This window comes from Mytilus galloprovincialis, chromosome 1, assembly GCF_965363235.1.
Source record: "Mytilus galloprovincialis chromosome 1, xbMytGall1.hap1.1, whole genome shotgun sequence".
In the NCBI taxonomy this organism is placed as follows: domain Eukaryota; kingdom Metazoa; phylum Mollusca; class Bivalvia; order Mytilida; family Mytilidae; genus Mytilus; species Mytilus galloprovincialis.
The window spans coordinates 102,610,396-102,627,198 of record NC_134838.1 but is presented as its reverse complement, the minus strand read 5'-3'; the positions used below and the strand labels follow the sequence as shown (position 1 = coordinate 102,627,198).

Sequence of the window (16,803 nt, the reverse complement as noted above, 5' to 3'; positions counted from 1 at the left end):
TCAAGTTTTAATATTTTTATTGTACAAAATATATGTAAACGAAGTTACGATGATTGTACAAAAAGTAACATATATGCATTTACTGGTGTATGTCAATCATACTAAGTAAATACTTTTCTTAGATAAATCACCTGCAGCATAGATGTTAAGTAAACATGTGTTCATCTATAATTGTTGATGTACAACAAGTATTTAAGGCTCTGATCCTGTGACGCTGTAAACTGTACAAACAATAATGTAAATTCACAGAGTAATATCAGTCTTTGTTCATTGATACACAAGACGGAAGTTCTTTTCTTCTTGTTTTCTTTGTGATTCCATCTGTTTTGATATGTCTTCAACATGTCTCTTCAATACAGCTGTATAAAAGAAATGATAAAAAAATCACAAACATTTTCCAGATAGTGTTATTCTTTTGTTCATAAACATCAATTTTCTATAAATATCTACATGATTCAAAGGCAAAGTCTTTCGTTTTATACATGAATGTTAGAATTAATAAGATTAAATACTCTTCAAAATAACAAAAATGTTATGTTAATTTTATATAACTGGAAAAACTTAATAAAATGCTTTGGTGAGTGCAGCCTGATACGACTGCAGAGGTTGAACCCTGAACAGTTGGGACAAAAATTTCCAGCTCGATACAGTCTGAATTTGGATTGAGATCCAATCTTGACCTAATAAAGGCTTCTGACACAAAATAAATGTGTTCAAAGATTTCAAAAACTAATGTGCAATACTATGCAGATGTCTTCTTGAAAATTTACAAAAAATTTGAAAAATATTGGAGAAAAAAATCCATCCCCACAACTGTTTGCCAAAATCTTACTTGTATCAATGTTTAATTATCTCCCCTGAAACTCCAATAATTATAAATCAATATAAAAAATATTTACCTGAATTTTGATCTATCCATTGTAATGAATCCATATGTGAATTTAATATCTGTGTAATCTGGAATATCTGAAAGAGAAATAATAACTGTAACAAAATGAACCAAGATAACAAGGAGTCCTTAGTTGTCACTAAGGTGATGGTCATGACCAAACTAACTCAAACATGCATATATAATATTTTATCTACCCTTGATTGCTCCACATGGTCCTGTTAAAATTTGTTTAAGCCCACACATTACAAAATGTGAACTTTTAAAAATTTCTTTTTAAAATTGGCCAAACAATTAAGACTGATTAATATAAAAAAAAAACTTGAGATGATACAACTACAAATAAACTGGAGAGATATATCTTGCCTGTTAGCAGAAAATTTAATAAAAGACAATTTGACAAACACATTGCTAAATAGTTCTAACTTCAATGATACATACTCTTCATGTAGAAGGTGTATTGGAATGTTTTTTGCTCTGAATTCTTGGTGCATAAATGTAAAATATTATAATTTCCTCTATCAAATTGACAACCTTTTCTACCTATGTAACACTGAGTGTTACAGCACTAAACACTTACTGGGTCAGTGTTATCTTGACTAGCATTCGACGTGTTCAGATGGTCAATAATCTCCTTCAGATCTTGTAACATTCTCTTTAACTGAGCGTCAACATTCTCTGCTAACTGGTAACTGCAAATATAACAGGACTTTACATAGAACTATTTAAATGCAGGATATTAGCAAAATTAATTTTTCATTTCAAAATTCACTAATAGTAAATTTCAACCTTCCTAAATTGGAGACCAATGCTTACTTGCTCAAGAAAACATAACTTTAATCGAAAGGTGTAAAAAACATGGAATAAATATTGCTGAGTCATTTTTTGTTTAGGCTAAACAAATATAGAATTATCTTTTGGTATTGTAAAAATATTGTTGTAATCTGCAATTGTTAGAGAAGAAAATAAAGAAGTAAACTATTACCAAACTTATCACATGCTTTTCAGAGTACGGTACAAGATATATGATTCTCTTTGGTACAAATAACAAACAGTTTAACAATTAATGCAGCATTTGACCCATTTTTTTTTGAGTTATTTAGATTCTAATTAATTGTTGGTTTGAAGTGTCCAACTGTCAACTTTTCTTCTAATTTTTTTTTTTATAATATCAAATTAACTGTTTCCCACATTATTGTGACTTTCTCATATGGTGTGGTAATTGTTGAAAGTCATATGGTTACTGCAACATAAAGATGTTAATTTTATCACTGCTATGGGAACGTTCGAGTCAATAGAAACAGATTTCAAAATAGTTTCAGAACCTGATCGGGATAGAAGATTTTTGATTGGTTGATTCAACCCAATGATTATACTTACGTGTTTTCCCTCTCCAAGTCTGCATGTTGTTGGAAGCTGATATTAGGTTGTTCCTCAACAGATTTCTCTAATGGATTCAACATCTCCTCTAGTTCTCTCTGCTGTGATTTTATAAAATCTAACTCATGGTCTAATTTTTGTTGTTCTACCTTTACTCTCTCCATATCACTATTTAAACAGGTAATCTAAAATAATATCACAAAATTAAATGTTATCAGCTGTCATTTCAACACAAATTGATATATTTAAGAGAGTTCTAGAATTCATAGTTGAAAAACAGAAAACAAAAAACTAACACAAAATTTTGCACATTGGAAACTAACGAATGCAAATATCACTGAGGAAAACAAACAAAAAATACAGATCAGTTCCTCTTTTCATACTTGTGATTCTTCCGGATGGAGTCAAAATCTTCTGCGTTTCAGACCCTCTTCCGACCCTCCAGTTAAAATTTGAAATCTTCTGCTTTTTGAAAATGTCCACCTCATAAAATTTTCAGTAGACATTTTTGACTACAAAAAATCAATATGGACAGAGAAAAAGTCTGAGAAACTCGAATTTGATATGGGAAAAGTCGGAGAAAAACGGAAGTTTCCTTTCATTGATTCTGTGTCAAATGGTAAAATAGGTAAAATTTGCCTGAGGTGTTTAGGATTAGACTGTATATATATCAATAAATTTAAGATAATGGTGATCAACAAGCTAGTTTTAGACACAAGCCTGGTTGATTAAAAGTAAATTACTGACAAAGGATTAAATTGTACAAGTTCATGAAGTTGTATAAAAACAAATATGAAATTTATGACTTGTTTTCTATCCAAGCCAATGGAATACCTATATAAGTATAGTTGTCTTGGAAAATTATAAAATTTTAGAATTTGACAAAATGCAAACCGTATTTTATCACCAAATACCCCAGCAACAAATAAAAGAAGACCAAGTATCTAGCCAAATTCAACTCTGCCTGGAGATCTGATTTCAAATGGTGCAGAACCTGTTCCAAGGGTCAAGACCATGCTTACCACACTTAATGCAAAGCTTACTATGGTGGCCCTAATGACTTGACCAAACTTATGGAGACAGCTACCAACCAGCAAGCCTACAACTCTATCAATTCAACACCTTTTGTTACAAGCATGTTCAGTAGTGGTACCAAAGTTGACAATGTAGCTTAATCAGAGATACTTTTTGCCAACTATGTATGATGGCTGATAACAAATATCTTGAATTATACATAATGAATAAATATTTGAAACCCCTTATCCTTTATTTTTATCAAGTAAAAATGGATATGCAGGTGTTTAAAGGTATGGAATTGTTTTTCTTTTAACAAAACAGGAAGATATGCAGTTTAAACACACAACAAAACCATTGCGGATGTCAATAAAAAGGTCGATAAAAAATCTCCAGTGATGAGGCCCAAACTCCAGCTGAAAATTTCCAAATCTCTAGTTGTGGCTTGACAACTCTGTTACATGTCTGTCTTTGAATGATTGTAAAAGAGATTCTTTCATTTATACAAGGTATAAAACTTACCATCAGTATGCATACATTGAGGTAATAACCATCATATATTGAGGAATGCTCCCCTCTACTTACTTTTTCACCATTCTCAACCAGTAATCTGTCCCAGGCATTAACATGAGTTGCTTGTTCTAAAAATTCTTTTTCTTGTTTTTCAAGATCTTGCATCCATTTGTTTATATTTTCTTCTAGTTGCTGATAGTTCATCTGTTTCTGTGGAACTGCAGCAGTACCAGAGCTTTAAAAATGTTACAATCAAATTTGATAACGATAATTTCCTGTTTACGGGCAATGTATATAATATTTTAATCCTTTTCAAATATAATTAAATAAAATTTAGTATAGTATCAAGGAGTCTGTTAAAAGATTCAATGTGGTTACTAAAAATAGAATAAAGTTTAAAATTTATACTTGTTTCAATCAATTACTGAACTTACTATGCGATCAGAAAATTTCTCAAAACATTATACCTCATAAAGTATATTTCAGTTAGACCTCATACCTATCATAGTGTACACGAAATTCACATTTTACAGAGAAATGTCATTTTTTTACCAGAATATCCATTATTTACCATCTTTAAAAAAAGATATTTGTGTTTCTTATTTCTGTATTATATATTTGCTTACCTAGCAGCTATTGATGTAGGGAGTGAAAAGCCAACTGTAGCTGTCTTTGCTTTTTCAACCCCACCCAATGATGGAGCAGTTGAAGTAGTAGCCCCACCAAGAGAGAATCCTGCGGCTACACCCAAGTTAGCTGGTTGTGTACTTGATGTTGTTGCTGATGCTGTTCCTAATTTTAATGCTCCTCCAAATAAACCTGAATAAGTAAATTAAAGCTGTTATCTTATTGCTCGCAAGTTAAAGGTTTGAATGACTTGCTAATTTTGTTTGAATATGATTCTGTAATGTATACAAACTACTGCAAGACGTTATTACTAGGTAACGTCACAAGTTGTTACTATTAACGATAATAATTCTGTCTGATGCACGGTAGGAAATGTGATGAAAGCCCTTACAGAAACAAAGTTTGATTTATTATATGATTTTTTTGTGTGTTTTTTTCATTTTAAAACTAAATTTATATAAGATGTATATGTTTTGTTTGAGTAGTCAACCATACACTGGTATCAAGTAAGGTTTGAAGTAAGACAAAAATAACCACATATAATATTTGTCTCTTTTTAAATATTCTTATTATTTTACCAATATGAAAACCAGAATGAATTTGTAATAACACCATATTTTAATGATTAAAAATTCCATCTGCCAATTCTCAAAAATAATGTTGTCATTGTTAAAATACGATGTTGATGTTGTTTATTTGATGTAAAGGAGCCAAACCTGGAGCTGATGTAGCTGTTGGCTGTACTGCTGATGGCTGAACAGGCCTCGTTAAACCACCACCAAGACCAACTGTTGGCTGTGATGACAAATTAAAACCACCTGTTGGTTGTGCTGTGGTCTGTCCTGTTGGTCGGGTCAAGTTCAAACCACCAGCTGGTTGTGCTGTACTTGTTGCTGAAAAATTACATTAATATATATATATATTGATACTGCAAGGAGGGAAGACAAAATATACAGTGAATAAACTTAATTCAAACATGAAAAAAATATTAGTACTCGTGAGGACGAATTCTACGCCACAATATGTTTGGATGATGGCCAGAATGTACAGATAGAGTTTTAATATGAAAAAATATATAAAATAAGGAGATGTGTTATGATTTCAATTGAAACAACCACCCATCAAATTCCAACAAATATAGTTCACCGTACAGCCTTTAACAATAAGAATATCACATAACTTTAAGTTAGCTATTAACAATATCCTGTTTATATACAATAGTACTGATGCATTTAAAATCCAATTTGATACCTATATTATAACAATGAATATACCTGATGGATGTGTTACTGTTGAACCTGCAGCTGAAAACCCTGGTGCTGAAGTTTGTGTAGTTATTCCACCTAATGAGAAACCACCAGCTGCTGGTTGGGTAGTTGCACCACCAAGTGAAAAACCAGCTGATGGTTGGCTAGTAGCACCACCTAATGAAAAACCAGCTGCTGGTTGGGTAGTTGCACCACCAAGTGAAAAACCAGCTGATGGTTGGCTAGTAGCACCACCTAATGAAAAACCAGCTGTTGGTTGGGTGGTTGCACCACCAAGTGAAAACCCAGCTGCTGGTTGGGTAGGTGTACCACCTGCTGAGAAACCAGCTGTAGCTTGGGTAGCACCACCAAATGAATATCCGGGTGGTGGAACAGATGTAGTGGCTGGTGCTGTGGTTCCTCCAAAACCAAATCCTGGAGTACCTGAGGAGGCAGTAGGCTGTGGTGCACCTCCAAAACTGAACCCTCCTCCACCTCCACCTGGTGCACCTGGTGTACTACTGACTGCAGGGGATCCAAATGAAAAACCTTAAAATCAATATAGAAAAATTACCGGGTATTAATAAATCAAATTTCAAAATTTCAAATTTTGAAAATCACTGTTGTCCATGCAAAATTGGAAGTTATATATAGTTTTTATCAAGATAAAGCTGTTTAATTTGATTTTTTATTTGAAATTCTGAACAAAAAGCAGAGGAAAACATTTTTCCTGAGGTTAAGGTTGAGCTGTTTAGCTGATGAAATTCTGGAATGGCCAGTTAATTGTAAGAAATTCATGATTTAATTATATCATGATGGGGGAACTGACACATTCATTTCATGGGAAATAAGATTTGGCATTAATTTATCTGGAATTCAGAATGAGACCCACTTCTTCGATACAAGGGGGAGTAAAGTCAAAAATCCAGGAAAAACAGAGACCATGGTCAAAGAAAAACAAGATAATAAAATTCAAAGAAAACTAAACATTTACATGATTAAGCAACATTCAATTCACATAATAAAATGAGGGTGATCACAGGTGCTCAAATGGTCACCTAAGTTTGAATTATTCAGTGATCTATTTACAAATTTACTTTGAGCTTCAAACAAGATCAAGCACAAGAAGGCTAGCTGTATGAAATTGGCTTGGAATTATAGGTTTGATATTGGAGGAACAGTTTGATTTCTATAGCACATATTATACAGTGTACCTGTGAGCATATTTATTATGAGATTATTATTTTCCTTGCACCTTCGGCTTTTAATAATGCAAGAAATATTAGATACCTATCATTACAACTACAGGCTCTAAAGAGCCTGTGTCGCTCACCTTGGTCTATGTGAATATTAAACAAAGGAAGCAGATGGATTTATGACAAAATTGTGTTTTGGTGATGGTGATGTGTTTGTACATCTTACTTTACTAAACAGTCTTGCTGCTTATAATTATCTCTATCTATAATGAACTTGGCCCAGTAGTTTCAGTGGAAAATGTTAATAAAAATTTACAAATTTTATGAAAATTGTTAAAAATTAACTAAAAAGGACAATAACTCCTTAGGGGGTCAATTGACCATTTCGTTCATGTTGACTTATTTGTAAATCTTACTTTGCTGAACATTATTGCTGTTTACAGTTTATCTCTATCTATAATAATATTCAAGATAATAACCAAAAACAGTAAAATTTCCTTAAAATTACCATTTCAGGGGCAGCAACCCAACAACGGGTTGTCCGATTCATCTGAAAATTTCAGGGCAGATACATCTTGACCTGATAAACAATTACCCAATGTCAGATTTGCTCTAAATGCTTTGGTTTTTGAGTTATAAGTTATAAGTTATAAGCCAAATACTGCATTTTACCCCTATGTTCTTTTTTTAGCTGTGGTGGCCATCTTGATTCGGACACATTCGGCCATCGGACACATTTTTTAAACTAAATACCCCAATGATGATTGTGGCCAAGTTTGGTTTAATTTGGCCAAGTAGTTTCAGAGGGGAAAATTTTTGTAAAAGTTAACGACGAAAATGACGACGGACGCAAAGTGATAAGAAAAGCTCACTTGATCCTTCGAGCCAGGTGAGCTAAAAAATGTGATTGGGACTGCATTGGCTAACCAGATGCTCCGCAGGGCGCAGCTTTATAAAACTGCAGAGGTCGAACCCTGAACGTTTGGGGCAAGTATGGATACAACATTCAAGCTAAATTGGTTTGTGTTTAAATAGTTGACACAGCATAGGTTTCTAACACAGAATGAATGTGGTCTAATGAATTTAATTTTTTTTTTTTTGCTTTTGAGCAATTCACTATTCTGTTGAATATAAATCCTCTCAAAAAAATATTTGAAGAAATTTTCTTTTTAATTTCTGACATCTGAAATGAGAAAAAATTGACCACCCCGTCCCCCACACAATTTTTTTTCACCTCCCCCTTCCCCTTCCCTTCATTCTGAAAATGATCTCAATTCAAATTTCTAATGGATTTGGAATAATAACTACTCATTCAAATACAAAAATATAAAATGTCATACAGTCATGGTTAAAATTAATATTAATTTATAGTAACTTCTAAGAAAACAAAATGGGGAATGTGTCCAAAGGGACACAGATGATGCCCCCTAGCATATTTATCAGTTGGTAGTAAAAGTGAATATTGCACTGTATTGTATATAGCATTGATTTAAGTTGATTCAAAATCTATTCTGGACAAAAAAAGATAACTCCAATGTTCAAAGAAGATTTCATTAAGCATTGGTTTTAGGTGATTCAACAACCATTCTGGACAAAGAAAGATAACTCCAATTTATTGTCTTGAAACTACAAAAATGTTTGTTTTTGGCCCCTTTTTGGTCCTTCATTTTTAGACTGTTTACCCCATAACCCCTAAAATATATACCAATCTTCTACTTATGGTATTAAACATTGTGGTACAATTTTAGAACAATTGAAATACTTATACACAACTTATTGTCCTGACACTAGATAAATGCTTATTTTAGGCACCTTTGGGCCCCTAATTTCTAAATCTTAGGGACCATAACTCCCAAAATCAATCCCAAGCTTTCTTTTGTGGTTAGAAACATTGTATTAAAAATTTATTGAGTTCAATTTACTTATTCTAAATTTATTATCCGGAAACCATCCGTCTTTGGACGACAACAAGATACCAATATTCGACCGCAAAATTTTTTACAGTCGTATAAAAACGGTTATAGACCAACTATTAAAAATTTAAACTAATCATTATAAAAAGAAATGTTTTAAATCAATAAAAATATATGTATTATGTAGATTTAATACTTTTAATATTAACTTTTAAATTTCAGATATACCAAAAACACTAAATTCTAATTTACATAAACCTACCAGATGGTTTTGTAGTTGATGAAAACGAAGTTGTTCCAGTTGGCGGATTATTCCCTCCAAACATCTTTACAATCTGAAAAAAAAAGTCAATTTCTAAATCTACATAATATGTATATGTTAATCTTAGTGTTTTCTTTATGGCTATCCATCCTCATTTGTATGTGAATTAACACTCTATACAAAAATATTCACCATCTTACTTACAAAGGTTGACACCTGTCACTCCAGTGCAACATTGAGATGTAAAGCCACAAAAAGTGCCAGGTCTTTTATTCAACATGTTCAATAGTCAATTGTAAATTTCAAAATTATTTGCTTAACTTTTAAGTTCATCTGCAGCCTTTTCCTGGTCTTTTGGTTCACTAAACACCACTATATATTGCTTAACATCTTCTAATTTTTTTTCAGATCTATCCTTTTCATGGATAGCAGGCCATAATCTTGCCAGCAAAATGGTGATTTAAGAATTTTGAGAATCAATAAATCTTGCCGACTGACTGACATCATATCAACTGATTCTCATTTCTGTCTTTAAAAATTCCAGGTTATTTCAGTAAAACAATTGTTGCAGTATAAAAGAAAGCCCTCATAAGAATGACCACCTAGACAATCATCAATCAGGATCACTATTATAAGGGATAAACCCTTTAATGATGTAATATCATTTATCAAATACATGTAGTAAAAATTGGATGTTATAAATAATATTCTGGGGCATTACATGAAAGATTTTTCAATTAAAGAATGCATTTGTACATGTAACATTGTATTTTTGTAAATTTCTAAAATGATTCCTCAAGGTAATAACAATGAATTACCAAGAAATCTTCAAATAATTAATTTATTTTGGGATCATACAAGACCATGTCACCTTGTTATATTGCTTTATAATTTTGCTGCATTTGAATCATAATGATAAACTGCTAATTATCAACAGGTAAAGTAAAGTGCTTGCTTTAAATGATGACATGCATATTAGATACCTTTTAGGTTGTTTTCATAATTACTTTAAATTTTTTAAGGGTTTTATAGAGTAAAAGGGAAGTTTTAAATTCAGTCATGTGTTTATCCAGGACTTCTATCTTTTGTATCAATACACACAGATGAATAATGCCCTTGAAGTAATCAACTAGATGAAAATATAGGGTTAAGTGTTGTTTTTACTATTAACAAAACACATGTATATTTTACTTCAGAAGTAATTGACTTTGATGGTATGGATGGAAGCAGGACAAATAGCCCCTCTTACAAATTGCCCCACTGTTTAACAAACTGGCCCCACTTTTAAAAAAATCAACCCAAACTGATTTACAAACTTGCCCCACTGTTTTCAAAAAATCGTCCCACTTGTGAAAAGGGTTAAATCTCATTATAAATCCCATTAATTGACCCACTTGATGCAAAAAGATAAAACCTAGATTTTCATTGACTTAATTCATAAGGACTTTTCTATTTTTCATAAGTGGGGCGAGTTGGCAAGACTCATTCATTAGGATTTTTTATTTTTCACAAAAAGAAAATTGGCATTCACATCACAGAAATACTGATACTCTCTTCTTTCTGATTTATTTCAACAAAAAGGAAAGAACTACAACATAGATATAAGAAGATGTGGTATGAGTGCCAATGAGACAACATTCCATCCTAGTCGCAATTTGTAATAGAAAAACCATTAAAGGGGAAAGTACAGTCTTCAACACAGAGCATTGGCTCAAACCGAACAGTAAGCTATAAACGGCCCCAAAATGACTAGTGTAAAACCATTCAAAGGGGAAAAACATGTGTTTATCTATAAGGTTTTCGTAAGTAAAGATTTTGAGTGGGACAGGAAGACATATAATGGGTTTGTATCAAGTGGGGAGAGTTGGAATTACTAAATTCATCAGGATTAATCTATTTTTCACATGTGGGGCGAGTTGGCAGACCTTATTTCAGAGGGATTTCAACCCTTTTCATGAGTGGAGCAAGTTACATGTATCCAACCCATTTTCAACGCGAATTTACCCTTTTTCATAAGCAGTGTTCTCCCCGGGATTTTTTCAAGGCGCAAAATTCAAGAGCGCGTAACTCCTTTTTTATAGTGAACTTTTGTGATCTGAATCAATCAGTCATAAATCATAACATGCAATATTGCTTTGTGTTGTGTGTTTAATAATGCAGATTATTAATGAATTTATACAAGAATATACTATATACATGAAATAAATTGATTTTAAACACAAAAGTTATTTATATTCACACATGATTCAGTCAATTAAAGAAGTCAAAATATAAATATTCATCTCTGTACTCTCTGCTTCTTCTAGGGATATTGTTTCAAGATAGTGTTATTTTGTTGGACAGTCTGTTCCTTAACATTGTCTTAATCCTCTTCAGGGTAAAACAAGAATGTGTCCAAAGTACACGGATGCCCCACTCACACTATCATTTTCCATGTTCAATGGAGCATGAAATTGGATAAAAAATATAATTAGGCATTAAAATTAGAAAGATAATATCATAGGGAACATGTGTACTAAGTTTCAAGTTGATTGGACTTCAACTTCATCAAAAACTACCTTGACCAAAAACTTTAACCTGAAACATGCACTTTCATTTTCTATGTTCAGTGGACCGTGAAATTGGGGTCAAAAGTTTAATTTGGCTTTAAAATTAGAAAGATCATATCATAAGGAACATGTGTACTAAGTTTCAAGTTGATTGGACTTCAACTTCATCAAAAACTACCTTGACCAAAAACTTTAACCTGAAACATGCACTTTCATTTTCTATGTTCAGTGGACCGTGAAATTGGGGTCAAAAGTTTAATTTGGCTTTAAAATTAGAAAGATCATATCATAAGGAACATGTGTACTAAGTTTCAAGTTGATTGGACTTCAACTTCATCAAAAACTACCTTGACCAAAAACTTTAACCTGAAAAACTTTAACCTGAAACATGCACTTTCATTTTCTATGTTCAGTGGACCGTGAAATTGGGGTCAAAAGTTTAATTTGGCTTTAAAATTAGAAAGATCATATCATAGGGAACATGTGTACCAAGTTTGAAGTCGATTGGACTTCAACTTCATCAAAAACTACCTCGACCAAAAACTTTAACCTGAAGCGGGACAGACGGACGAACGAACGGACGAACGAACGGACGAACGAACGGACAGACCAGAAAACATAATGCCCCTATGTGGGGCATAAAAAACCCCTCTCAATCATAATAACTTTTGCTTATACCCCCCTTAACATTTCTAAGCCATGAAAACTCAGTCAGCCACTTAATTGTCACTGAAACCAGAAACATGGTGCTTGCTGTTATCACTTGCTAAAACTTTAGCTCAGTTGGGATTAGAAGTAATTATAACATCTGCTTATACTGACAGCTGAGTGTAGAGGGAGGTGTATTCCCCTTTTCATTAGAAGTCATTGATCTGAAAAAAACCTTCTACTTCCATCATGTCTTTTGCTTAGAATTCACCCTTTGTTATTTGCAGAGAACATTCAGATTTAATAAAATCGAATATGGTTAAGATAGTTGGTATACAACTTTTTAAAACAAAAATATTTTAATGAACAGCTGACGTAGTTTGACATTAATTTACGCTTCCGTGTGCATTATTGTTAAAAACTATCTTTGGCAGGTAGTCTTATAAACCAAATTTCGTTAAAGTTAAGACCATTGGAATTATTTACTAGTGACATTATACAGAAGCCGCGGCGATTCCGTACCCGTGTTGATTGTCACATAAAATGTTCCCGACGCACGGACTCACGATCGATGTTCAATGATCATTTTATTTCTAAAAATATGACAGTTTGAAACAAATTTACCTTGCAAGCAACATTTCTCACTTTCAATTAAAATAAATCACTTCTCGTTATCTTTAATCAAAGTTTATTTTAATTTTTTCAACTACAAATACTCTCATTCATAATTTTCATCGTAAATATCTTTAGCAATGTATTCAAATCTATCACGTGTATTGAACACGTTCATTGGTCGTGTTTAAATAGATTCTTCTTCTCGACCAATGAAAAAATTCGTTATTTAAATGGTCAAGTAATCACACACGATGCTAAATACAATGTATTTGCGATCTATTTCTTCAATTTCTACACTGAAGTTTTTATTTTTTTAAATTTTTTTCTGAAAATATCTATCTTCTTGATGATCATTTACGCTATTTCATGATAACATAGTCCGATAAGGCTGAGATAAGCGTGGCTCAGGTAAAACCATATTATCAGATATTGCGTAACACTGACCGACCTCTCAGCGGTGATCAGCAACTTGACAATTTTAACCAACTTTTATAATGAAAATGTGAAACTTAACACGCTGCGGGATCAAGTAGTAAGGGACAGCGGCCAATTAATACGCTGCGGGATTAACGAAAATATTATGAAGGCGCTGCGGCACCGCAGCGTCATATCGGCCTAGGGAGAACACTGATAAGTGGGTCGATTTTTCAGAAAGTTGAGCAAGTTGGTAAAAAAGTGGGGCTATAAGGTGTGGGGTGATCTGCCAGTTGGGCGATTTGTCATGGATTTGTATGGATTCAATACATAATGATAAAATTAAATAATTAATATCTTGGATAACATCATTAGACAAATTTTTAAAACATTAACTACAAAAGTACAAGTGACATATACTTCAACCTGTTGAAGGTGGTCATTACAATGTATAAGTAGAAGATAACTAATTTAAAAAACAACTAGCTAGTGGCAAACAGAAAGAAAAATAATTTGTTCCTCGTCTATAAAAAAAAATGTTTAAAATAAATTAAGTGTAGTGAAAAATCCCCCAAATCGCAGGGGACGAAGACGTATGTTCATTCTTTGTATTCCAACTCTTTTCTACACTTTTAAATTAAAAGCCTTCCTTTTCTGCAAACATGCTATTTTCATACTTTCTTTTTGATTTGGCTCGAAATCTTAATCGGTGTACAATTGTTCTTACATTTCTATTGCAAATCGCAATACTTCAAACGCGTAAGTGACCATAAGACAAGGGAGATCATTCATTGACAAAATGTCATGCCATAAAAATGCAAAATTCTTGGCAAGAACCGTTTTTGTCCACAAAAATAACGTAGAACAAGCCCACAATGCATTGATGAGGTATTATATTGATATTACTTACATGGTCTTTTTTCAAAAGATTGACAAACATAAATCGTAGTGCACGTCCTTGAGAATTTTTTTCAGGTATGAATCCAGGTATTTTCAAATGGGTCCCTTGACCATGTTTACTATCAAAATTGGGAATTTTCACCCAATTAGAAAATTATTTCCGTATAAAATCTATTATGAAATAACATTATTATCCTGTTTAAACGGAAAATGTTTCAAGTTTTACCTGTTTCATAATGACAGTTTAAATAAATTAATAAATTGTGTGGACACAGTATTTCATGAATGATCTATCATTTAAATTTAACCTTGCGGCTTGTCTCCAATTTATTGATGGAAAAAGCTAGAAAAGCTCTATTAAAAAAAGGAAATCTCTTAGTCTTAACAATTCATGTTACATACTTATCCTCTTCATCCCAAGTGGGACATAAGGCCACAACAAACTACCTCCACTTCTCTCTGTCCTTGGCCATGGAATCCGGGTCCGTTCGCACCCACTTATGTTCGCTCCCTTTCATGTTCGCACCCTACATGTTCACACCCAAAGTTCATTCGCACCCTACATGTTCGTGCCAAATTTTAATTGGTTTTGTGTTTAATAACTTTGCAATCAAGTTTTGGCAAGTATATTCTTATAAGTATAATTGTTGTCATTGTCTCAAAATAAAGTGAGACAGCATATTTTTTGTGTTGAATCATGATGTTTTGGATAGTGTTTATTGTTAATAAAAATTATAATCCTTTCTTAATAAAGTGGGATTCTGTCAAAGTTTTATATTGTGTTGAATAACAGTACTCTTAATCATGCTTTGGGCCTAAATTAAAATATTGTTTGTTTCCCCAATCCCGACCCTGCCAAGCAGGTGTGGGTAGGTAGGTAGGGAAATAATTTTATTTTTCCAAAAAGCTTGAACATTATCGAACGATCCGGCAAGCCTGAAAATCCAACATGAATAAAATAATATTTGACTTATTTTTGACAATAAAATTATATGAGTACATGTAGCACCAATTTTCCAGGGTCGGTCGGGATTGGGGAAACAAACAATATTTTATTTTAGGCCTTGGTTAGTGTATTGCTATAATTATTACTTTGTTTCATTGACTTGTTTCAAAATAAAGTGAGATTCTGACTACGTTTTTTTTGTGTGTTGAATAAATTTTATCATAATTTGGTTATAATAGTGTATTGCTATATTTTATTGTTTCATTGTTTCAGATCAAAGGGACCAAGCTGTGTGTTTTCATTTAAAATCTTCAATGTTTTACTCATACCAAGCTATAAATACATTCAGTATTTACACCAAAGCGATTTAAAACAACAATCATGATTTTCCCATTATTCAACTAGAATTTGAATTAAAATTGGGCGCGAACGTGTAGAGTGCGAACAGACCTTGGGTGCTAACGTGTAGGGTGCGAAAGTGTATTGGATGCGAACGGACCTGATATCTTGGCTATGTGCTGGGCTTGGCCCCAGGTGTAACCCATTGCTTCTAATTCTGCTGTAACAGTTCTTCGCCAGGTGATTCTAGGTCTCCCTGGTTTCCTTTTTCCTGGTGGTGTCCAATATAGAGCTGTTTTAGGTGTGAGGTGTTGTGGCATTCTCAGTACATGACCTAACCATCTAAATCTTCGTTGTTTAATTTCTGCTGTTATGCTCTTAGCAATACATTTCTCCAAAAGTCTCTTGTAGCTGATCTTATTTGGCCAGAATATTTTGTTGATCTTTCTTAGGCAGCTAGTAAAGAATGCATCTACTTTTTGAAGGTCACTAACTAAAACACGCCAAGTTTCTGAACCATATAGTAGGACAGATTTTACATTGCTGTTGTAAATTCGCAGTTTGGTCCTTAAACATGTTAAACTGGGGTGGTTGGACTTCCAGATTGTATAAAGTCTTGCAAATCTTGCACGTTCCTTAGATAGTCTTGCCTTTATATCCTTCCCTGTCCCATTATCTTTACTTATGATGCTTCTAAGGTAAGTGAAATCTTCAACACTGTCCACTGGCAGATCATTGATTGTTATTGGTGTTGTATTTCTGGTGTTTATTGACATTACCTTGGTCTTCTTGGCATTGACATTCAGACCAGTTTGCTTTGCATAGTTGTTAAGTTTGTTGGTCTTCTCTTGGAGGTGTTCTCTTGGAGGTGTTCACTTGTTGTTGATAATATGGCAATGTCATCAGCAAAATCAAGGTCTTCTAGCTGGTTAAACATGGTCCACTGGATACCCCTTTTCTTGTCTGATGTTGTATGTCTTTGTATCCAGTCAATGGCCAATAAAAATAGGATTGGTGACATAATACATCCTTGTCTTGCACCAGATTTAACTCTAAATGAGTCTGAGATAGAGCTATCAAGGATGACACTGCATTCAAAGCTGTTGTAGAAGGCTTTTATTAGCATCAACATTTTTGGTGGAATTCCATATGATTTCACAATTTTTCAAAGAGTTTCTCTATGTATACTTTCAAAGGCCTTTTTAAAGTCAATGAAATTAATGAAGAGTAGTCCGTTCCATTCAATGCATTGCTCAATGATGTTCTTCAGAGTGAGAATTTGGTTAATAAAATTGAGAATGGAAATGGGGAATGTGTCAAAGAGACAACAACCCGACCAAATAAAAAACAA

General features: G+C 33.1%; 1 protein-coding gene across 2 annotated transcripts; it reads right to left on the bottom strand.

Annotated features, from left to right (window-relative positions):
- Window positions 1-14,222, bottom strand: LOC143047896 (uncharacterized). 2 transcript variants are annotated; one of them, XM_076221229.1, is made up of 10 exons: window positions 14,178-14,222; window positions 9,042-9,114; window positions 5,698-6,219; window positions 5,140-5,316; window positions 4,423-4,615; window positions 3,869-4,031; window positions 2,270-2,454; window positions 1,470-1,581; window positions 900-966; window positions 1-359 (listed from the first exon to the last, which is right to left on the bottom strand). In XM_076221229.1, exons 1-10 carry the CDS (start codon window positions 14,205-14,207, stop codon window positions 268-270), a joined length of 1,614 nt encoding a protein of 537 aa, XP_076077344.1. In that variant the 5' UTR covers window positions 14,208-14,222; the 3' UTR covers window positions 1-267. The 2 variants fall into 2 exon arrangements, with proteins under 2 accessions (XP_076077344.1, XP_076077352.1); XM_076221237.1 differs by lacking the exon at window positions 14,178-14,222 and adding an exon at window positions 13,945-14,027.
- Between the last annotated feature and the right edge of the window lie 2,581 nt (window positions 14,223-16,803).

Bases quoted from the DNA above. Each gene is read 5' to 3' on its own strand.
- LOC143047896 (XM_076221229.1), bottom strand. From the start codon at position 14,207: ATGTTTGTCAATCTTTTGAAAAAAGACCAT. The intron at 6,220-9,041 runs GTAGGTTTATGT...ATTGATTTTAAG, and splicing joins ATCAACTACAAAACCATCTG to GTTTTTCATTTGGATCCCCT. The intron at 360-899 runs GTAAATATTTTT...TCTTTTATACAG, and splicing joins ATGGATAGATCAAAATTCAG to CTGTATTGAAGAGACATGTT.